Below are 24,000 nucleotides of genomic sequence, written 5' to 3'. Positions count from 1 at the left end.
AACATAAAGCCTATTGAAGAGAATTCGGTTCTGACCGACGGGCTACTGCTAATATCAGCCAAAACATGTCCACTTTTAGTGATTCAGGCTTCGAAGAGGACCTCCAGAGCCCTTCACCGTCCAAACTCTTTAAAGCGCCGCAAACAAGAGAGCTGAATGAGAGACTGACAGCTGACTGCCAGGAGATGAACTACGACGAGAGCTGCTTCATAATTCAGAAAAACAACGAAAAGAAGTTCCTTGCTGTTAATTGTTTGGCTTGTCAACCACAGGTACGCCCTTAAAAAATGGTAGCGCTCTCAGTACGCTCTTACTCTTTAGTAACTTTAGTTAGGCAACGTAATTGTACCATATGCAGTTGCAGCTGAGTTTTTTCATGTCTGCATTGACTCCATGCAGCATGCTATGACGCCAGGCCTATTATTTTGTTTTATGAAACGGTACAAATATATATCTTTCACTGAGAAAAGTAAATATTAAAAACTCATTTGAAGGGGAACAATTTTTCAGAATTGCTACATAATCAAATGGTTAAGATGTAAAAGAAGTCATTCAGAGTGGTTTGGAGAAGGGTCTGGCTGCAGACTAGAGAAACTCGCCGAGTCAGAATTGTTAACAGTGGTGCTGATAGGAACCAGACGTCCACCTGTGAAAGCTCCCTCACAAGAATATGCTGCCTGATGTCTGAAACATTGTTTAATGATAGTTTTGTGGTAAAGTTTTGGCTTAAAATGTATTTGAATCCATTTATTTTAATCCATTCATGGCAGAGGTGTTGTAGACCCCTGGTTCCTATCAGCACCATTGTAAAGAAAACAGAGTCAGTAAGTTTCTCTACAAATGAACCATTTCACATCAAACCACTCTGAATGACATTGTTTACATCTCAAGGACTGAATTAATCAGAAATTTAGAAAAATTGGTGGAATCTCTTTTAAGATGCATAATTGGGCAAGCAGCAGTTTGTATTTTTAAACTATATTTACATTGTTTGTAACTTAGGGGCTAAAATGTACACGTACAAGACCCTTTTTGTGTCAGTGAAGGGTTCTTTAGTAAAGGCAATGGTTGTATATAGAACCATGAACACTCAAATAACTATTAAAATGCCTAAACAGTTCTTTGTGTGATTACATGGTTCCTCTCTATTATGGAAAACCGTTCTAAAAATTGGTTTTGTAGAGCTCCAAAAAATTTGTCACTGTGGTTGCAAGTCATGGAGCCTTTCTGGTACTATATGAGCCCTTTTTGTTTAGAATGTAGCCTTCTTTAACTATATATTTAGACTATGTTGAACCTGTCTCACATTCATTAGTGTATTATTTAAGAATGTACTACTATAGGGAATTGCTTGTCATATTAATAGTCTTTAGACAGTGTATGTCTGTATATGTGTTGGGAAGTATTGGGAACAACAAAAAGTAAGAATTAAATGATGTGCAACCAGTCTTTCCCAGTCCTGGTCCTGAAGGCCTCCCTGTCCTGCACATTTAATGCACCCCAAATAATCAAGGCCCAGTGTCCCAGAAGCATCTTAATGTTAAGACAATCATAACTGGTAGAGACAGTGTTTAGTGTCTTTAGTCTGATGCTTGCACTGCCTTCTCAAAGTAATATTTGTAGGAAACCCAGCCTCCCTCATTAACAAGCCCTTCCAAGTTGAAGCGGGTGTGTTAGAGCAGGAAAACAGTAAAATAGACAGGGGTACTCCAGGACAGGGGCTGGGAAACATAGGGAATATAGGGAAATTGCACCCCCTAAAGAACAATGGGCCTCATTCACCAATATCTTCCTAGGTTTTTTTCTTAAATTTGTTCTTGGGAAGAGTCCTAAGAAAAAGTCTACATCAACTTCATGACGTGTTCTTAAACCGCAGAACTGTTTGCACCTGTTGTGCTCTTGAGTGAGCATAGATTCTGTTCTTACTAAGAACAAATCCCAAGCAATTGAGTGTCAGAATCTACATGAAAACTGCATACATGGGTTTAAAGAAGATCTGTGTATAAGTTTAGCACAAACAGAAGGCAGTTTTGTTTTTACAGCGCAAAAAAGAAAATCTTATAAAGGCGCATTTTACCCCACTATTATCAATCATTTCTAGGTTTTGCATTTTCAGAAATTAGTTGTTAATCAAATTACAAAATTAAATTGAGACACCAATTAATTTGTTTTATTTAATAAACTATGACAAAAAAGCAAGTAACAGTAAAATAGAAATGCTTGAAATGTCAATTTTGTTAATTAATTAAGTAGTTATTCTCTATATTCTCTATATTCCTCATCACCTCCCACCCCCCCAACACACACAAAATATATCTTTAACACATTTTCTTGTACAAGTCAGTATAAATGCACAGGTTACTATTATCAAAAAACATTACATCAACTGACCTGGGGTAATCTTAGAAATGTGATAATCAAGAATAGATCAGCCCACAGCCATTCAGTAAATGTGTCGAGATTAGTTTGGACATTTTGCAATCATCTATAGCTGCATTTGTCATTCTGGGTGACTGGAAACTAAAACGTATTTGAAACCTGTAAAGTTGGAAAGTACTAGAATCATATCACAGTCATTTATTGATTTCTTTATTTATGTTTGTAACAAAACTGGCTTCGTTTTGTTGAACAAACTGATTCCAAACTCATTAGCTGTGGCGTCCACCTCATGCTGTGCTAAACATATTTTCACAGATTACAGCTGAAGCTCGCTGCAAGCTGGTGAGCTGGCTCATAGCTGTCTATAAACACTTCAGCCTCTCCTTTGAATCCTGTTGCTTGGCCGTGAACATCATGGACCGTTTTTTGGTCACCACGTCCGTGGCTGCGGACTGCTTCCAGCTGCTGGGTGTCACATCCTTATTAATCGCCACGAAACATGTAAGTGACTGGAGTCTGTGACTAACCTCTGTTTGAATAGCTGTTGTAATATTTCTTACAGTTTGTTTTCAATATACCGTCCTTCCTGTTCAGAAGACTTGCTTTCGGTTTTTTAGTAGAGATATTTTTCCACACCTCCAAAGTTCAGTCTTTTCTGCTTCTCATGATCCAAATCCTAAACACATTCAGTGATGTTGAGGTCTGCACTCTGAGGTTGGCTAGTCCATTGTTTTGAGAACAGCAGCAGCTTCTTTGTTTGATTAGCAAGTTTTATTCTTTTTCTCAGTAACAGCTACTTGACAGCTATACATCCTTTAAGATTCATAGCACTGAGATGATGTTGAGAGTCTTGGTGGTCTACCAGGTCATGCAGGTCGTTGTTAGGAATTCCATTTTCTCTGGAGCTTTTAATCAACAGTGACTTTGCCAGTTACCGTCACCTTGTCTGAATTGGCCTGGTACCACTGGTAATGAGATTTTGTGCTAAACTGAGCACAAACTAATAATGTCAGGTGTTTTTTTAACAGGAACTATATATTATATATGCAGATAGTCATTTGAGAAGATTCATCAATAAATGGATATACGCACAAGTTTTGACTGTACTCCAGCACATTGGATTTGAAACGGAAAAGTGATTATGAAGTTAAAGTGCAGTTAATCACTTCAGTAGTATCCAATTGCAGTCCTGTAGACCAAATGCTGGGTGGGGCTAAGGTTAGAGTTAAGATAATCTAACACACACACACACACACACACACACACACAATGATTTATGTTATCCGGCTGATTAATTATCTAACTATTTAATTATGTAACTGCAGTATGTCTGAAACAGAGGAGCTAACAGATTTTTATCTAACAATAATGTGAGCTACTTCACCTACACTTTAGCCAGCTGGCTTATTCAGTTAACTCTAGGTAGTTGGCTAATTGCCGCCCAGGCCGGGACCTCTTTTGTCCAAGGTGAGGCTTTCCTCAGCCTTCCTTTGTCTGCATGGCAGCAGCTAGATGGCACTCTTTCTTTCACTTTTAAATACAGAGGGTGTATAGGTTGAACCATATAGGAATCACAAAAAGTACCACAGCAAAACCTGTAGCAAAAGAAACATTTTTAAATGCTATTTTATGAATATACTAATGTATTTTTGGTAATTATAGCTGAAATAAACCTTGGTATAAAAAAAAAATACTCAAAATACTTTGTAAATATTTTGCTGTATTAAGAGTTCGTGGCCAACAGACATAGGTACCCAAGCTGTTTTGAATCTTCTCTTCTTTTGTAACTTCTGGAGGTTAGTCAGGTCACTTTAAAGACTTTTGCGGGACTGTAAACCGTGTCTTTTTGTTTGGATGTTGGTCACTTCAATATAGAGAGCACTGGAGCTTCCCTTGTGTCAACCAGCTATGGTGAACCCAAACTCTGAATCCACTCAAGCGTCATGCAACATCACAAAAGTACAGCTGCATTCAGTGAACTTTGTTACAAACTTCTCAAAAAGTAAATTTGACCCATTTTTGTTCTGTGAAGTGCTGTGATATGCAGTGTTTTGATTTTCTTTCAATTATGTAAGCTTTTTTAAAAAGAGAATTCCATTTACTGAGGCCCAGACCTAGACAAATAAAGTCAGGAAAAAAGGGCTAAGAACAAGATTAAGCACACTTATAAAACTCAGCTCCCTTATAAGTCTTTGTCAGTGAAATGACTTTTAATGTTGACACTTTAAACACTTTAAGACATACTAAATGTATTATTTTGGAACAACTTACATATATTTAAATTATAATTGTATAATTGTAATTAAGCTATGATTAAATACACAGTAGATGCATTTAGTTTTTTAAGCAACTTAAATTGCACTTAAGTGCAAGAAGTATACAGAAGTCTTAACATGAACATCCTCACCTTCTGTTCCTGTGACGAAGGGTTCACAGTCCCCACTGCCACCCCACCTCCTCCCTGTTCCTCAGTCCCTGCATCAGTCCTGCTGCTGCTTAGGGGGGGGATCTGGCCTTATAGCTACAGGCAGAAGCTGTCCAGCCCAAGTTCTCAGAGTTCTCCCCCCTCCCTCAATCAGTCTTCCCTCATACTACCATCACAGTTGAAGGCATGACATTCACAAAATGCTATTTGTGGGAATCTGGGGACATTATTATTATCTTAACCTGTACAAATCGGCTAGTTATTTTTCTACATTGCTAAACCTCTGTTTTCAAAATGAATCCAGCTCTAACAGTATCCATGATGTTGAAAACTGGATTATAATGATTTTTTTTTCTTTTTATGTCCGTCAGGTTGAGGTGTATTCGCCTCGCATCAAGCAGCTGCTCTCCCTCTGCTGCAACTCATTCTCCAGAGAGCAGCTCTGCAACCTTGAATGCCTTATTCTTGTCAGACTCAACTTTCGCTTGGCTGCACCAACCCTCGCTTTTTTCCTTGACTACTTCATCAATTGGGAGTTATCCTGGCACAGAGTTAGTGAAGAGGATGCTAAGATCATCAGAGTGCATGAGGGCAAAAAGTGCAAGGGCTGGAAACCCACTGAGGACCAGCTCTCCACCGTGAAGAAGTATAAAAGCTTTGCCCGCAAGGTCTGTGAGCTGAGCCTGGCAGACTATGCTTTCAACAAGTATCAACCCTCCGTGATTGTGCAGAGTGCAATAAATCTGACAAAGGACCTGTTCAGAAGACAGTTGAAACAATCCTCCCTCGAACACTCTGGCTCCTCAGAGATCTTAGACTTGCTCAGCATTGGAGACCACAGGTCATCAGGCTCGGACACTCATACTTTAATTCAACAGTGCACAGAAGAATTGAAGTTGTTGGTGTCACTCAATCAAGAATCAATTCAGGACTTAATAGCATTGGTGTAAAGGCTGCTTTGTAGTGCTTGTAACATTTGAATGACATTTCTGTTTCATGTTTTGTCAAATATTACCCATGAAACATCAGTTATTGCCACTGAACACTTACAAGCCTTCCCTTGTAGCTCCACCTTGCTGGTGTACAGTTAGAGACTGTATCTGTTGATGCACAGTTTGTGTTAGCCATCCTCTTGCCCTTCATCATTTGTCAGTGTCTGACCACAGAGCCACTCTTGGCTGGACTCAACCTAGCATATGATATGTGTAAAACTCCAGCAGCACCAGCAGCACCAGCATCACACAAAGTACTAGTGTGTTTTTTTTTGTCTAGCTCTGCTGGCATTTTCCTGTCCCGAGCTGTGTCCAGTAGACCTACAGATGAGCTCCTTGGGAATTCACCTGCTGATACAAAGGCCATGGTGAATGATGAGCTAGAAGCTGGGTTGTAGGGGGTTGGCAGGAGGGTGTCATTGATCTTATTCCTCCAACTTTCCTTTACCAGTACCTGAATACCTTGATTCTTTAGTTCTGGAAACTAATGCAAAACTGACTTTCATTGCACTTGTAACATGGTGAATCAGAATACCAAACACTGATTATGGAATGCATTTATGTTAATAATGAAAATAATGTCCAATCAATGTAAAGCATCGCTCACTGTGTCTATTGCAAAAGTATTAAGCCTTATTTTAAGAGAACTAATGGGAAAACAGTTTGTTTTTGCTCATTACAACTCATGCACCTATGCACAATTCACTTACATGTAGCATCAGTTGTAGGCAACAGTAGATGAGTAGGAGTGTGATTCAGTTGTGGTGAAGGAAAACAATCAATACAACATAGTACTGTGATATTTTTGTTGAGCAAAAGAAATAGTATAGATACATGGAAACCCAAGTATCAGTGTATTATTATTTCACTATTAATATTTCTATGTGTATTAAGGCCATTGGTAGACTAATAAAATGTTTTCCACAGGAAGCTCCTGAGAAGTCTTTCTTTCTTGTGAGCCCAAAGCCTCTGTCAGTGGGGGCAATAGGGGAAGTTTTTTTGGGTCAAGTAAAGGCTGTTTTGCTTACTTCACAGTTAAGTTTTTTTTCTCAAGTATTGTGATCATGGCTGTTGGGGGTAACGCATTACAATGATGTGTTTGCATTGCATTTGCACTGGCATTTCCTAAAAAAATGAAACCACTGCTTTGTGAACAATGCAGTACACAGTTAATCTGTCATGTTTTCATACAAAACTGAACATTTAATAAAAACCTTTATAAATACAAGATGTATAATCCAAGCATTATTAGTAGGCCCCAAACCCCAAATGATGAAGTTCTTGAACTAACAGTTTAAAATTGTTCCTTGAAGCATCCAAAGGGTTTACAGGCCATGCTGGATAAAACCGTTCCTCAAGGAACCTTGTAAAGTTCCTGAGAGAATTGCCTTTTTCAAAAGGGTTCCTCACAGTTCCATGGAGGGTTCTGTCAGTGTGGTGAGCTGAGGAACACCAAAGGGTGCTTTGAGTGTCCTATACTTGTTACACTGTATTGATAATAACTGTTGCAATGTTGTTTTCTAGAGGCTATGCAGTGTCACCTTTATGCTGCCTAATACCCCTGCTCGTCCTTGTGTTTGCGTGACAGACAGACAGACAGACAGAAGCGTGTGCAGTAAGAGGGTACTCTGTGAGTGATTGAGAGGATGGAGGGTGTAAGCTAATTGAGCAGCACACTCAGTCTGAAGGGATTAAGTAAAGGTTAATGTTTCTCACTGAGCTTTAACCAGAGCACACAAGAGATCCGACTGCAGAGAAAAACTAAAAATCCCAAACATACACAAGACCAGTTACAATCACGAGTGATTCACCCAACAGTTGAGCAAAGAGAGCAAAGACTGCATATATGTTACACAAACATGATTTGTTAGGGCTCCCGTACTAGCAGGGGGTCCACAATCACATGGTATTTATAAGGGTTTTTGTATATATCATTTGTTTTGTTTTATTTACATATTCAATTATTCTATTTTATTGCCTTTGTCTTTGATTTTTTACTGATCAATGAATGGAGTATTCATTCTTTTTTATCTGGCATACAAATTATTATGGCTATTATGGGTATTATGAGATGTAGGCAGGATGTCACTTAAGGCCCCAAAAAGTTCAGAAATACTGAATAATAATAAGTGTAATAAGTAATAAGTGTGGTCACAATAAGACACTGTTAGATGTCCATCTACAGAATCCCACAAAATATTATGACTTTAGACCAATCAGAACAAGTTCTGTGGTTTTTGTTCTAAATGTAGTTGTTGGACATGAATGGGTTAATAAGAATGAAGCCAGTTTATTTAAATACTCCACTGTAGATGACTTGTAGACACTCACCTTGTCTTTGACTAACAATCAACTACATCCTTTAAATATAACTGAACTTTAATGTAATAAATTCTTTTAAATGTAATCTTAAACCTAAACCTTATTCTAACCTTAACTTAAAACTAAATCCTAAACCTAGTCCTAAACCTGAAGCATCAAAATACATTATTGTGTGACATTATTATTATTATTATCATTATTATTATCATTATTATTATTAGCAACAACATTATTATAAAATTGCTACGGTGATAATAAAAATAACGCCATTTATTTCCAGACTTTTATTTTCTTCTACTTTCCTTCCTCTATTTCTCACTGGTCCTCTTCTCATTGGTCTGAAAGCTAAATGAACTGAGTGAAAGCAGGCAGGCATCCTCGTGAATGTTTATGTTGTTTATGTTTACTCTTGTGTCCAGTTGGATTAGTGGCGGTGATCCACTCCTCCTACGTCAGCCTGGCGGCGGGTTTTACCCTTGTAGATATTCAGCACGACTGGCCATCGCTGCACGGGAAGCAAAAATCAAGCTGATTTCCGCCCCTTTCAACCTGTATTCCGCCTTAACCCCGCCCCCTGTGCTTGGATTGACTGATGACTGCCCGCCTCGTGCGCTCCAAATGGCTGGTATCAGCTTTTATCTCATTCTACATCCGAGCACAAGAGAAGCCACACAAGCAGCCAATCAAAGCGCAAGAGGAGGGGCCCGCCGGAATACTGGTGGAAAACAAAACCCCCACCCGCGGTGTGTCTAATGGCCGTTCGCTGTCCATGGTGTTGAAAATCACGGCTCGCTGCGAACGATGTAACGGCAATGAAACAAAGGAACGGGTTCGGCGACCAACAGCACCACCATGGACGATGATTTGTTCCAGTTAAGACAGCTGCCGTGAGTGTCAAGCTTTTCGTGCTTTTTGTCCGTTTCTGCCAAGCTGGGCCGTTTGACTGAAGCACCCTTCTCGCCCATTGCTGTTCTCTTGTAAATACGCTCACTGCACGGACGCCTTTAGCTTCTCTATCCAAATACACATTTAGAGCTCGTTGGTTTATGTGAAATAACTCGACTCGGTGATCATTCGCTTTCACCGAGAGAGGCGAAGGCGTGCTGTTGCTGTGCTTTGTAAACAGAGCAGCGCTCCATCTCTAGTGTTTGAGATTGTGACCTGCTAAATGGGGTTTCTTCAGACGGTAGCTCATATTGGTGGTCGTTTCGTTGACGGCTTGGCAGCGGTGTAGCTTACTGAGCTCATAGCCGTTAGCTGGAGGTATTGCACCAACGCCTGCACTAATATGGACTGTTCAAACTGTCCACGGACTGCAGAAATCACATGGTGGAATAGGATTTCTATGAAACACTTAAAGGGCAAGCCCACCATTTTGTCAAAATCTCTGTGCAATTTTCTGTTTAACTTCTGTAAAATGTGTACAAAGCCTTTCAGACTGGTCTGATGTGAAATGGTTAATTGTAGAGAAACTTACTGACTCTGATTTCTTCACAGTGGTGGTGATAGGAACAAGGGGTCACAATGTCTTGAACACAAATATAGCAGTTTTATTTACTGTCCAAAACCACCAGTGAACCTACACGTGTTTGAGTTTGTATATGTAATGATGAGAATGGTTAAATTAAAAATGTGTCCTTTGGAGACTGTTTTGTCTTACATGTACCCCTCCACCACATGTGACTTTTACATATATGTTTTAGGCCAGATGATCTCAAAACTATCGTAAAACCGTGTCTCGTGCATCAGGCAGTGTATTTGTAACCATCTCATCTAATAACTTTATGTGATGGAGCTTTTAAGGGAATTAAACTCTTCAGATGTCTAGTTCAGATATCACCACCGTTATGAATTCTAACTAGAAGGGAGCATTACACATCAGACCACTCTGAATGACTTCTTCACATCTTAACAATTGAATTGTGCAGCCATTTTGAAAAGTCAGTCCCTTTCAAATACAATAAGAATACTTTTAAAACACTCCATTTGTAGCTCCCCCAGAACCAATATCCTCATCTAATCATTCAAAGGCCTACAGTCTTTTATACAATATAATTTATACATTTCCACCAGAGAATTTAAACATAGTGAAGTACAGACCTTATATGAGCTGTTTAAAAGTGCTCCCAGTAAGGTTGGCATTTGCATGCACTTGCCCTGGTGGTGCTGTGTTATTCCTGAGATCCTGATCCACCCTGAAACCATGCTGCTTCCCATCATTAATTTAAACATTAACGGTTCATTGGTGTTGTTATGTAATGGCCTGTTGTCTGCCTGATTCGCCTGTCAGGACGATGTAGTTATATAGACTTTACAAGCTATTTGAATCTAGGAGTATGTCAACCCATGGTCCTATTATGCTATTAAGGTATGTTTCAAAATAAATGAGGCTTTGGGTTTAGTTATCCCTTACTGATCTATAAGAAAAGAAATAGGAGTCCTCATCTTGGCCGTACATTAAATGCACAAACAACTGAGTTTGCAGTTCATTTGAAAATCAGCAATTATTCAAGCCTGTCTGAGACAGTAGCCAAGCCTGCATGTTTTGACCACTGCACTCAGTTTGGTAACAAGAGTTTGAATCTTAGATCAAGAGTTAGAAGAGAGAAACTTTATTGTGTCTTAAATCCAAACATCAGCATTGGTCTCACAAGCCAGATTTTTAGCTGATAGGTAGGCATTGTCGCTCAGTGTTGCTAAGAAGTGCCTACTTTGCTTTGTGCAAAATAGATCAACAACCATAGACTGTTGTTTTTGCGTGACATATAGGGGCAGGTGACTGTCAAAAAATGTTTTTTTTTGTAGTGAGTGATTTCATTGGTTCAATCTATACATATATATTTTGATGTCCACAAAGGTATTGTTATGTTAGCAGTCTCTTTTAATATATTGGAGCTTAAAATACATACTTTCAGCTTTAATCTGAGGGTGCTTATTATCTAAATCACATAAACGGTGTAGGATTTTTCATTCATAGCTCTTCATTAATAAATACAAATGAAACAGTTCCACAGAAAGCCATACATCCCATGCCATAACACTACATCCACCATGCTTGACATGTGAGGTGGTATAATTTAGACCATGAGATGGTCCTTCCCTTCTCCTTGCTGTTTTTTGCCCATCATTGTGTTACAAGTTGAACTTTGTCTCATCTGTCCATAAGATGATGTTCCAGAATTAGAGGTTTTTGGCAAACAAATCTGGTCTTCCTGTTTTTGTGACTTACCACTGGTTTACATCTTGTGGTAAACCTTCTGCATTTACTCTGGTAAAGTCTTCTTGATTGTTGACTTTGATACAGATTCACCTACCTCCTGGAGGGTATTCCCGATCTGGCCAACTGTTGTCATAGGATTTTTCTTCACCAGGGAAAGAATTCTTCTGTCATCCACCTCAGTTGTTTTCAGTGGTCCTCCAGGCCTTTTGGTGCTTCTGAGCTCATCAGTGCATTCTTTCGTTTGAAGAATGAACCAAAAAGTTGATTTGTTTTGATCTCCCTGATGGGTTTGTTTTGATTTTTCAGCTTAATGATGACTCATTTTACTGGCAGTGACAGTGCTTTGGACTTTATTCTGAGTAGTAACCCACAACATATAGCATATACAAATACCACAATTTAAATAATCTGCTTTCTTTTAAGTGAAATACTGAGGAATAAACACACACATGGCCATAGAACAGCTATATAGCCAATTATCCAATTACTTCTTAGCCCTAAAAATGGTTGTAATTTCTGTACTATTTACCCAATTTGTAATTCAAATTAAAGTCTGCGCTTTGAGCTCATTTTCAGTACTTAATTTAACTCCAAAATACTAATAACACCCAACTATTTATGGTCCTGACTATATACATAGTTGCTGATTGCCACCCAGATGCAAACAAGTGGTAGTCACAATTTGCTAATGGGACAATTTTAAAACATTATGAATTTGCAAGGCCTGAATGCACCATTAGTGTGCACTATAGACCAGACATCCGTGGGCAGTGTTCATCTCCATGTACGTCTGTGGCTGCAATTGCATCAGGACTGATGCAATGAAAGCTTCCTTTATGACATAATGAAGAATGCAAATCTCACTGATGTTGATGCCTTTCTGCTACTGCTCTAATGCAGTGGTGCTGGCTCAGGGCCCAGCTGCTGTCCAACTGAGCAGGGGTCAATGGCACTCAGTGGCAGTGCCAGAGACATCTTGAGATCAGATACTTGGAAATCTGACTGTGGTTACTGGACTCATATTTGGGCAGTACTTAAGGTGTGATTCTGGCTATTGCAGGACCTGTGTTTGTACTGTTTCTAATCCTTTGCTACATCCAGGTTGTCCCTTAGGGCTGCTTTTCCCTGATCTAACATCTGTGTCAGCTCATGAAGAGCTTGATAATTTTCTGGCAGGTTATATCAGGTTTGTTAAAACAGAATAAACATCATGCACAGGAGGTTCCAGGAGTAGAGCTGGAAACCCATAAACTAGGGGTTGGCAACCCAAATGTTAAGAAGAACCATTTTGTCCTTTCAACAAAAATCAAACCACCTTGGAAGCCACAACATTTTATGTCCATTTTACCATCTTGGCTGTTCTGCTAATTCTGCTGTGGAACCGCAACAGGGCAGTAAAGGAGCTGCATGTTGCCGACACCTGCCCTAAAGAAAAGTAGAGGTAGAACTAGCTGCCAAGTAAAAATGCTCTGAAAAAAGGAAAAAAAAGTTATTTTTTTCTGCTGGGTTTATTTTTTATTTATAATTTTTCATTAATTAATTTTCGGAGCAATTTCTGCTCTGTACTATTATTCTACTTAGGCTTATGCTGGTAACAGAATCCCCTTGTGTTGAAGACAACCAAAGTTAATGGTTAAACCAGGTTAAGGGAGGAGGGGTCTAAAAATAGTAATAATAAAAAAACTCTTTTTCTTCCAGTAAATTTGAGATTCCTAACACTAAGGCAGATGTAGGGGGAAATAAACTGATAGCATGGGAGAAGAACACAATAAATGCACAGTTCAGTAAAAGTTGTGGTTGTAGTCTTTTCTTGTCTTTAATCTTTAATAAAACTCTAGTTAATATGTTAAGAAAGATTGGAATTACAAATGTCACACAGACTGTAACATCTGAGGCCATTTTCTCTGAAGTTGTGATATCTGATGCCTCTTTATGCGGGGCCATTCTACCTGAGGCAGCTTCAACTAATGTCCATTTGCACAAGAGCTGAGACATGATGGTGTTTTTCCTAAGACCTGAAGCTGTTTTTTCAAATATATGACCTGACACTGAGGTTTCACCACACAGTGTGCCTCCCCAAGTGTGTTCAACAGCTGCGTTTCTACAACAACCTCAGCTATGTTAAGGAAAGTAAATGTGGTGTTAATGTAGGATGTCACATCAGTCCACATACTTAAAAGTACAACTGTGTTTATGCGTGACAATGCTAGTCACGCATAAACATATGTAACATATGTAACAATGTTTTGCATGAAATTAATAAATGAGGATTTCTAAAGCTGCACTATGTAAGTTTTGGGGATTTGGAGACCTCTCTGGTGGAAATGTGTAATTGCTTGAAATGTGCGGAAATATGTTTTGTAACATGCGTTGTGCTTCGGACCCCTTCCTTGAGTGGATAAATCTGAGGACTGTGAGTGCGAATTCAACAAGAAACCAGTCAAAACTTGTGAATTGTCTAATAATGTCATCATATTTTTGTCAGTTTAATGTTGATTTTGAGATCTAAAGATTGGCTGGACCTTCTTTTTGAGCCTGCGTCTGTGACGTTAATATGTAAAGTTAATATGTAATTTCAGCTTCAAATATCCATGTTTAATGTAGAATGGCCAAAAATGTGCATATGAATCGCTGTTAGCTTAGTGCTGCCATACTGTTAGAATCCCATTATGTCCTGAACTGAAGGCCTAGCTTTAATAGTCATAGTTCACCTCTGGTCTTGGGTATTCTTATGCCATTTTTCCCTAGGCTTTCTGTCCTAGGAGACCCCCTAGTCTTATGTCCTGTTGATAAGTGCTTAAAAATTGGTTCCAAGCCAGTTCAATCAAAGACAAGCAAATCATTGTCAGTCATGGGCAGTAGGTGCACCTTCATTTCCAGAATAGGTTGTAAAGATGTGCAAGGTGGCAGTGTAATGTCATAAGCTGTTTGGGCGAGTAGATGTGTACAGATGTCAGAGTTTCCCCAGTTATGTTCTGTCTCTTTTTCTCTCTCTCTGCCTCAGTCCTGTCTCATGTTCCTCTATCCTGTTGTCATTATCCTGTACATCTGTATGCTGTGTGGTAATTCTGCTCAAGTGTTTCTTGTCTGTTTCTCTGTAAACATATGCTGCAAAAGTTATCAGAATTTCCGACTTATGAGTAGAAAAAACAAACAAAGAAAATGACCCCTCAGCTGGGAATACCTACTCTGAAAGTTGTGATAAGGTTCTCAGCTCCAAGTTCAGCATATGAGGTCATATCACCATAGGCACTTACACTGTCAGTGGTAATAGTGGCTCCTAATACAGGCATGACATTGACTACAGAATGACTCACAACTTCAGTGGTCTATAAAGTACCACTCTTAAAAGAGATTATAGTAGTATTTGTAGTAATAATATTAAAAAAGACAGATTACAGTAGTGTTTGTAGTAGTAGTATTAAAAAAAGAGATTATAGTAGTATTTGCTTTAGATCATCAACATACAGACATGATAGCTGGTTAAATCGATAACACACTGTACTGAGAAGGTTATGAATGTTAAAGTTATCACTCATATCACTAATGTTAGCTGATTAGCTTGTTACTGACATTGTTCACCTTCATGTAGACCACATGTGTCAGGCTCCAGTCCTCGCGGGCCAAAACATTGCAGACCTCAGCAAATTGTCTCATTAAACACACCTGATTCAGCTCATCAGCTAATTAGCGAGGCCTTCATGGACTGAATTCAGAGCGTTAGATGAAGGTAAATGCTAATCTCCTCAGCACTTTGGCCCAGAGGATCCCCAGTTTGACATGCCTGATGTTTTTATAGGCACTTGCTTGAATGAATTGAGTTTATTATAACGTAATTCTGAGCTCTGACTTCCCACTTCTGAGCTAAATTGAATGCAGCCATAGACCTTGTGCTTGTCTTTGGCTTTGCGATGCGCTGTTTGTCTGTGGTGCTCATGTCATGTTGGTTTATACCCTTAGTATTTGTCTCGTTTGCCTTTAGTCTGGCTCTTTGTGTTTGTTTTGTTCTTAGTATTATTTTCCAGTCTAAGTTTTCTCTTTTCTTTTGGAGAGATATATTGCTATTGGTAGAATTTGTATTTATTTCTTTATCTTTTTTTCATTTTTCTGATATTGTGGTTCTTAGTTCTCTTTATTATATCTTAAGGCTTATTCTTAAAAGGACTCCTGGCCAAAATGAACAATGTAACCGTCGCTACATCTTTTGTATACCTACTAACTTGTACTCTACTTTGTATCTGGAGTGAGATTTTCCAGTTTAAAGACTAAGGAAAACACCTGATGATGCATCTTAAATGTGGAAGGAAATTTTGAAAAGCTACAACTGCCTTAGGGTGGATATTTGGGGGTTGGGCTGTTTGATGGGTGGTGAATGAAAAAGAAAGGCTGCTAGCTTATGGTATGGCTAGCAAACTGAATATATTATTGCAGCCATATAACTGTGGTACCTGTTTTCGTCATCATTACAGTGGAGAGTGGATTACTCTCTCTAAACTACAGAAATGACTCATCAGACAAAGAGGACAAGCTAAAAGCCAAAGATAGCAAGCTAAGTCATATTTTTTTAAGCCCCCATGATGCCTAACTTCACCTTCTCACAGCTGAGACAAGCTGTAAATAATTGTAAAAGTCAAATTGTAAGTATATCATTACATGGCAGTATTTAATGCAGAAATATTTAGTTCGCTTCATAAGAAGGTTGCAGTTTATCTAGTGTGTACACCAGTGCATTAATGCTAGGTTAGTAGTGCACTTACTTGAGCTATTGATCTCCCATCCAATATTATGACCAGCAGTCACCACTCATTGCATTTGGTGACTTAAACCCTATGTGAGCTGGGTTGGTTTTACCAGAGGGGATCCAGTAATGTGAAGGGGCCAATTTGTAAAGAATATAACATCACATTTCCTCAAATTATCTCAGATAGCCCAGGTCAACACATCACAGCCTGGACATTCACTTCAGTGGAGAGATTATAGATTATAGATTATAGAAGGTAATTCACTGCAGAATTATTACTTTGCAGACTTGTAAAAATTACAAACATTGCAGATTCGTATTGGATTAAAATCAGGGATCACATCAGTAGTCACTTAAATTCTACTCTACTACATTCTGTTCTACTTTATTCTGTTCTAGGGTTCTTTAGGGAACCAAAAGTGGTCCTTCCATGGCATCACTCAAAGATGCCCTATGTACCCCTTTGATTCCCATTCTACAAGGCCTGTATCATGTAACTCTACTCTGTGCTCCACTCTGGCTCTTTGCTGTGTTCAGGATCACTGCTGAAACAGCACTGCTGAGTTGATGAAGGCAGTTGAGCTGTAAGAGGAACTAAATAAAGGCTTGTGTTTAATTACACTGCCTATCTCTGCACGAGCGCTTCATTCGCCCATGATGCTGTGATTACAGTTATTAGAGACGCTGGCTGTCCTCAGCGATCTCTCACTGCTCTCTGAACAGTGAAGAAATGGGTACTCACACACCAAAAGCAGAATTACAGTAATTAAAACTCAAGCTATTCATGGAGGAGTTCATTTCAGGCTTTAGATTAGTGGGAAAGCTTTATGGACAAGTTCTGCAAATGAACTTTTTCTTTAAATTCTTCCAAACTCCCCTAAAAAATTGATGAGTGTTCACCAACCCTTGTTATGGATCTACCTTCCTACGCTAACCTAACACACCTGTTCCAGCTAATTGAAGGTTCAGAAGTTCCAATGTTAATCTACTCTAAAACACCAAGGTTTTCAGAAGAACTTAATTTGCTGAATGAATAACATTTGTGGATGGCATATTTTTTCATAATATCTTCCACACCAGTGATATAATGCAGTCATTATAGACTGAGAGTGAAGATACACTGACTTGAAGCAAGGAAAGCCTCTAACTGGCATGGTTATGTTTAGCCTAGCAGCTAATTTAGATGCTAACTTCACCACCTTTTATATGCATTATTATGTGATCGTTACAAAGCATTCATAAACAGTGAACATATTGCTTTATTCAGGATGAATAAGTTGTCAGATGCTTGTGAATATTTTCATCTTTTAATTAACCCCTTAAAATCACAGGCTTATTACATACTAATTATTTAGTAACTACAGGAACGTCACAGCAAACTGGCTGAGGTATCAATGTAGCAGGAAGTGGACTAGTGGCCTGTTGATGTCTGTCTGTTATTTTATTTGCCATTTTATTTAATATAATCATCATTCCTGTTGTATGACTCTACAAATATTGTAGAAACACTCATATTTCATTGTTAAGTTTTGATTGGAGACAAAAGGGTTCAAATCTTGAATTACCAAACATAAAATTATCCAATCAGGACCCTGATTAACTCTCCCATTGGTTAGGACTTCAGTAGCTGGACAGAAGGCCTAACAGAAATTAGCATAATAGTAAAGAGGGGTTTTAACATGTATTGCTTAAAAAGGTCTGTCTTTGATAATCATTATTCGCGGTTGGTTTGGGTGGAGAAATGGGAAGAAGGTTGCTGTAATGTGTTTCAGCAGAAATGTGAAGAAGGGCTCAAACTCAAACAGGTTGAGAACCACTGTTAGATTAGCATTAGTACATGTTGGGGAAGGTATTTCTCCAGGATGCCCACTGTTTTGGAGGCCATGCAAAGATTACAGGCATTAATTGCTGGTGGACCATCTGTTATTGTGGTTGCAAGATGGTTCAGCCTGTTCATTGAGAAAATAGCAGCAGCCATTCCTCATTAATACTTTTTCAGACCTGCTGGCTATAGTGAGTCACGATTCAAGCTTTGCTCCATTTTCTTCACATGTTCCATTCATAGCCATTCTCCTCTTCTCTCTCTTCTTCATCTTCTTTTTCTTCTCTGTCTGTCTGTCTCTCTTTGTGGAACCAGATCATTCAGAGGGGAAGCTCTCCTGTCACCTTGGCAACAGATTTATTCCCACCATACTCGGTTCTGTCCTCACATAAACTCAGTCTGGATAATGTGTTGCCTGTTACGCTTTACAGGAGGGATGAATCATCGATCACCGATTGCTGGATTCTGCTATAAATAATGGTAGAATGTAGTAGAAAAAGGGTTCTGAACAGTATCCGTTACTCTAAGAAAATGAACCTACATTACAACATGGAATCAATTTTGAGTTAATATACAATTCAAAAGATATCATTTTTATCATTCTCAATAATAACTTATATAGTGTAGACCAAAATACATTGTCCAAAAGTTGTAGACATCTGCTCATCCATCATTTCTTGTAAATCAAGAGTATAAATAGGGAATTTATTCCCCTTTTTTCTGCAGTGACAGCTTCTACTTGTCTGGAAAGGCTTTTTACCCATCTTATCTTGTTGGTTTTATTTGTTGCTTTGGTTCAGATGTCCCTGTACTGCTTTGTCTTTCTTTTAATAAATAATTACAGTAAATTCTATTATAATTATGTATTTATAGTGCCTTTGTAACATTTGGAGGAGACAGAGTTGGTTTATTTAGTAAATATTAGTTGGCATTAGTTGGCATATTTAGTGATAGGTACGTTAATGACTTTTCTATGGTCACTCATAACAATAAATTAGAAGAGAACAAAACCAACATATTCACTCAGACTAGGATACATGAGACTAGGTGTGGAAAAAGTAATTAACACAAGGACTGTGTACATATGGAAAAGTGTAACTAAACACAGGTAAAACCAACACAAAATGGAACACAGATGTGAGCAAGACTACTGGGAGGAGCCAGTATGGAGGGGTGGCACAAATCTCAGATGGGGGTAGATCCAGGAATGTCACAGTGTGAGATGGGAAAATTTCTTGTCAAGTTATGTACCCTGAAATTTATTCACCACTTTCCAAATAAAAGACATTTTAATGTTAACGTTAGCATGATTTAAATCTCAAAGATATACAGCTTTCTTAGTTATTGTTGTCAGTATCCAGGGCTAAACCATTGGTGTGCCACAGGGTTCCATTTTAGGGCCACTGTTACAATGGTCATAAATGATCTCTCGTCTGTTTGTATTGGTGTGAAGATTCACATGTATGCAAATGACACAGTCCTGTATAGTCACGGGAAGAACTTTGGGTGGGCAAAAGCAGGGGGTAAGAGTTGGTTATATGTTTGGTTTAAACTCGAGATTTTATTGCATTTTGTATTTGTACTTGTTGTGTCTTTTGTACTAACCAGGTTTTTACCTGCCTGGTAACTGTAGGCTGAAGTTTTGAAATTGAACTTTTCTCATTTGAGATTAATGTTTTTGTACATGGACAAACTAAACATAACAAACTAAACAAATCATCTACAGCTCTGGGCACCACTCTGGATGTAATTTTTTTATTATCTTCCCACAAATTATTTGAAACGTGTGAAGTTGCAGTGTGCTAGCATTATTTTAGAATCACTTTGGATATACAACAACAATGGTTTTATATTACTAAAAGCAACTACAAACTAATTACAAACTTTTGAATGGTGATTCTAAATTTTTGAACAGTAGTGTATATAGAATATATATTATGTAGAAGTGTAACCATGATGATGATGATGATGTATATGTGTCTTTCTCCTTATCTGTCCAGCAGTGTGGTAAAGTTTCGGCGCACAGGCGAGAGCGCTCGTTCAGACGATGAGTGCGGCACAAGGGATCAGATGATGCAGGTGGAGGGGGGGCAAATGGACATGGGCTCTGTGGCCCTGGCTGATGGAGCTCCAGTACCCAGAGAGTTCGCCAACCCCACCGACGGTAACACCATAAATGTTTTTTACTGTTTCAGCCATAAAGAAACAACACATAAAAAAGTCCTGACAAAAACTGACTACAGTGATGACTTTACATTTTCACAGCTGGTAACACAGTGTATCAGCTATCATCTTTCATTCACAGCCAAGACTTTTAGTTTTTTTTATGTACCCCTACCTTAAAGGTAAGAAACTGTAGTTTTAATCTTTTGATGCACTGTTTGTGTTAGCCAAAGAATTGGTCTTTTCCAGAATTGGACTTTCCATTGAGCTGAAGGCCTAACCAGTGGTTGGGTTTGCCTGACAGGATCCAACCATATGCAATGAAGGAAAAAAATAAAAATTCAGTGGCCATTACAAGCTTTTAACCCTTTTATTTCCAAAACTTAAAAATGAAATAAGACTAATACTGCAGTACTTACAGAATATACCAAGCATGATGATTATATTAAACAAAAATGAACTAAAAATTACAGGCATGTATTCTTTTACTCTATAAAAATTACTAGGCCTTCTCTTGAGGCCTAGAAGACCATGAGGGTTCCCCACTGACCTTTGCCATGTTAATGCCATGTTGATTTATTCATTTGGATGTTGTTTCTGCTCAGTGTCAGATAATTCCCTGTCTGTGCTGTCGTTTGTAGATACCTTCATGGTGGAAGATGCGGTGGAGGCCATTGGCTTTGGCATGTTCCAGTGGAAACTCTCCATCCTTACAGGACTCTCCTGGGTAAGCCCATTTCATCAGGCCCCACTTCAGCTTAAGAGTCTGTTATGACCAGTGAATGGACGGCACACAGTCCTTCTCTGTGCAGATGCTAGTGTTCATGATGTTTGGGTTAAGACTAACTGCCATAGTAATGCTGATGCCTGTTGTTGGGTGTAATACAGGAATAGGCATGTTCATTGAATGCTGTTTGTGTGCAGATGGCAGATGCTATGGAGATGATGATCCTCAGTATCCTGGCCCCGCAGCTGCACTGTGAGTGGAGACTGCCCAGCTGGGAGGTGGCGCTGCTCACATCGGTACTGTTTACAAGTTTCCATTGTAATAAAAAAAAATCCTTCTTATTTCCACTAGTCCAGTGTAGGGGTGAGAAAAAATCTATACTAACATGCATCATGATTTTCTTTTGAAAGATTCTAAATCGATTCACGAAACACAGTAATTGCATTTTTTAGGCTCTGCTTCTTTTTGGCACTACTGTAAAATAAACTCATTCATAGCCAGACACATTAGAAGGTAGGATACTTTGGCATAACCTGGCTCTGAAGAGAAAAAAAAAATGCAGGATCCCACCAATGTTCAAGGTTGCAGTCACAACCTGGCCGCAGACTTTGTGTATGTAAAATGAGGCTTTGTTTAACAATCTGCACTAGAGATTAACAACAGGTAATGCAATAATATTCACAGTTATGCTTTGAGTTTAAATATTTCCTGAAGGATTAACTGTAAAGCTGCAACATACAATGTAAAAAAATGCTGTGGATGTTCAGATAAAAGGGCAGTCAGAGTGGTTTAACGTGAAATGCACCATTCCAGAGAAAGATTTCTTTACAGTGGTGATTATATGAACCAGGGCTTACAGTATCTACAACACAAATGTAGCCATTTTATTTACTATCCTAAAAGACCAGTAAACCTACATGCGTCTCCTGAGTTTTATATAATAAATTATTATTTCTTTTGGGACTATTTGCCTTACAGTGTCCTTAGGCCAAAACAATAATGACGTAAGATTGGTGGAATTCCCCTTTAAATGTTCCGCTGGTTCAGATGAGTTATAAAATGATGAAAATATAATACTTCATCATTTCCCACAGGCATCTGTAGCTACTGTACTATAATGATGGAAAACACTTTGTTTTTTTAGGTGTAAAGCACATTAACATGGCTTTGTTACTCGAGTAAAGCCCCTGTAGCATTCTTAAGTTTTCCCGCAATGGGGTTAGCATGCAGATCCCTTCTGTGTGCATTTAAAGAACAAAAGGTGAAAGAGTTTTATATAAAGGCTGTAGCCTTTTGGGGGCCCACTACTGGCTAGCTGGTCACTGTAAAATTGTGAAACTAATAACAATGATTACCACAAGATATCCAAATTGTATACATTCATAAATGGCCAATTTATATATTGCTGATGATTTGATGCTTTTTGGGGTTCTTATAATTTACACTTTAAATTTCTTGGCATTCTAGATCCAGGGATCTGTCTCAGATGCAGTATTTCCTGCATATCCAAATAACCCCAATAACTTTAAGCTTGAATCTAGCTCAGCAGTGGTAGTGTAGCTTTTTATTGTTATAAATGCTCTACATTCTACACATTTCAGTAGTATGATTTCTTTTTTCTTCTCTGGATACTCTAGTTTTGCTGGATTAATCACAGACTAAGTATTTAAGCCTGGGTTAATCACAGCCTGAGTATCTAAGTCTGGATTAATCACAGTCTGAGTATCTAAGCCTAGGTTAATCACAGCCTGAATATCTAAACCTGGATTAACCACACATCTTGGGACCCTGAATCAAAATCGAATTGAATCATACGGTACCTAGACATTCCCACTGCTACTCCAGCGGTCACTAACCCTGGTCCTGGACATCTACCTTTCTACAAAATCTAGTTCCAACCACAATCTGTCACACCTGCTCTAGCTTATTAACTTTTTCAGAGGTGCTTGACTGACTGGATCAGATGCATTAATGTTAGGTAAAGACTAGGAGCTTGTTAGATGCATGTTGGGAGATGTGTTAATGTCCACTGCCCTGTTCTGTCCTACTGTAGGGAAATCTATGATGAAACAAACAAATTAAGCTGCTGACTGTCTTTGTCTGTCTGTCTCTAGGTGGTGTTTATTGGAATGATGATCAGCTCTTCGTTATGGGGGAACATATCTGATAAGTACGGGCGGAAAACAGTAAGTATTAGTGAGGCATTCTGGATTGTAGGTGACAGACATTGTAGTATAGATTAGTACTACAGTCATATGCTTATAGTTATATGTACACCTGTGTGTGCGTGTGTGTGTGTGTGTGTGTTACAGGGTCTGAAGATGAGTGTGTTGTGGACTCTGTTCTATGGAATCCTCAGCGCATTCGCTCCTATTTATGGCTGGATTCTGTTCCTCCGAGCTTTGGTCGGCTTCGGAATTGGAGGAGCTCCACAATCGTAAGTCACTGATTGATTCATGACATTGTGATTAATCCCTTACTTTGCAAAAGAGCTTTACAACCCTTAGCACAGTAGCCATAGAATGCAATTTCCAGTTCTTTTGGAGGTCCCTCAGTTGCTCTGTGCTTTTTTTCTTCAGTAATGTTAATGCAATATGGAAAAACTGGAAACGAACTGAAGTAGCTCAACATTTATGAAAAAGTTTTTTATTGTGTTCAAATGCTATTTTTATTGTGGCAGTTGTACATGATTTTTGATATGGAGAGTCACAGAGTCACAACATTTCAGAGAGCGAAGATGTCCTAGCTAATCTGATAACATAGTTACAGGGACAAAATTAATAATTAAAAAAAAAAAGCTAATTTATTTGTTTATATTAAATTTAAATATCTTAGTCGACTGCCACTAGGGTGCCTGCAGAAAAAGGTTAAAGTGGCAGGGCTGTCAACTTATGTCTTTATTGGGACATATTATACACATGTTATGCCCTGTTTATGCTGTTGGTTTTGTGCTCCTTCATAAATTTACTAATGATTGCCAAATGAAGAATATTGGAACAGTAAATGTTGGATATAGTGCAATTTGTCATTCCTCTGTTGGATTTCGGTCAATTCAGGCCATGTTGAAAAAAGCTGACATCAGGTTGTCCCTCATACCAGTCAGAATTATTGCAGATTTCACTTAGTTAAAGTTACACTGTAAAAAAAAGGCTCATCAGATCAACCTAGAAAATTACCTCATGTAGTAACATGTATATGTATGTAGTATT

General features: G+C 38.6%; 2 protein-coding genes across 2 annotated transcripts in view; both read left to right on the top strand.

Moving 5' to 3' along the window:
• The first annotated feature begins 65 nt into the window (after positions 1-65).
• Positions 66-5,754, top strand: LOC118826898 (cyclin-O protein B). The gene is made up of 3 exons (XM_036597958.1): positions 66-272; positions 2,695-2,880; positions 5,176-5,754. The coding sequence occupies exons 1-3, from the start codon at positions 66-68 to the stop codon at positions 5,752-5,754; spliced, it is 972 nt and encodes a 323-aa protein (XP_036453851.1).
• A 3,112-nt stretch (positions 5,755-8,866) lies between these two features.
• The window catches only part of svopa (SV2 related protein a), a 37,146-nt gene continuing 22,012 nt past the window's right edge, over positions 8,867-24,000 (top strand). Inside the window, exons 1-6 of the mRNA XM_036597931.1 lie at positions 8,867-9,005; positions 19,902-20,065; positions 20,706-20,791; positions 20,989-21,087; positions 22,906-22,977; positions 23,104-23,228. Of these exons, the coding sequence (XP_036453824.1) occupies positions 8,971-9,005; positions 19,902-20,065; positions 20,706-20,791; positions 20,989-21,087; positions 22,906-22,977; positions 23,104-23,228 (581 nt within the window). The 5' untranslated portion in view covers positions 8,867-8,970. The remainder of the gene's footprint in view (positions 9,006-19,901; positions 20,066-20,705; positions 20,792-20,988; positions 21,088-22,905; positions 22,978-23,103; positions 23,229-24,000) is intronic.

Source organism: Colossoma macropomum, unplaced genomic scaffold (genome assembly GCF_904425465.1).
Source record: "Colossoma macropomum unplaced genomic scaffold, Colossoma_macropomum, whole genome shotgun sequence".
In the NCBI taxonomy this organism is placed as follows: domain Eukaryota; kingdom Metazoa; phylum Chordata; class Actinopteri; order Characiformes; family Serrasalmidae; genus Colossoma; species Colossoma macropomum.
The sequence above is the reverse complement of the archived record's forward strand: the minus strand, read 5'-3'. Positions and strand labels throughout refer to the sequence as shown.

Excerpts from the sequence above, each read along its gene's own strand:
- LOC118826898 (XM_036597958.1), top strand. The coding sequence starts at position 66 with ATGTCCACTTTTAGTGATTCAGGCTTCGAAGAGGACCTCCAGAGCCCT. Across the intron at positions 273-2,694 it reads GTTTGGCTTGTCAACCACAG|ATTACAGCTGAAGCTCGCTG; the intron begins GTACGCCCTTAA and ends ATATTTTCACAG. Across the intron at positions 2,881-5,175 it reads TATTAATCGCCACGAAACAT|GTTGAGGTGTATTCGCCTCG; the intron begins GTAAGTGACTGG and ends TATGTCCGTCAG.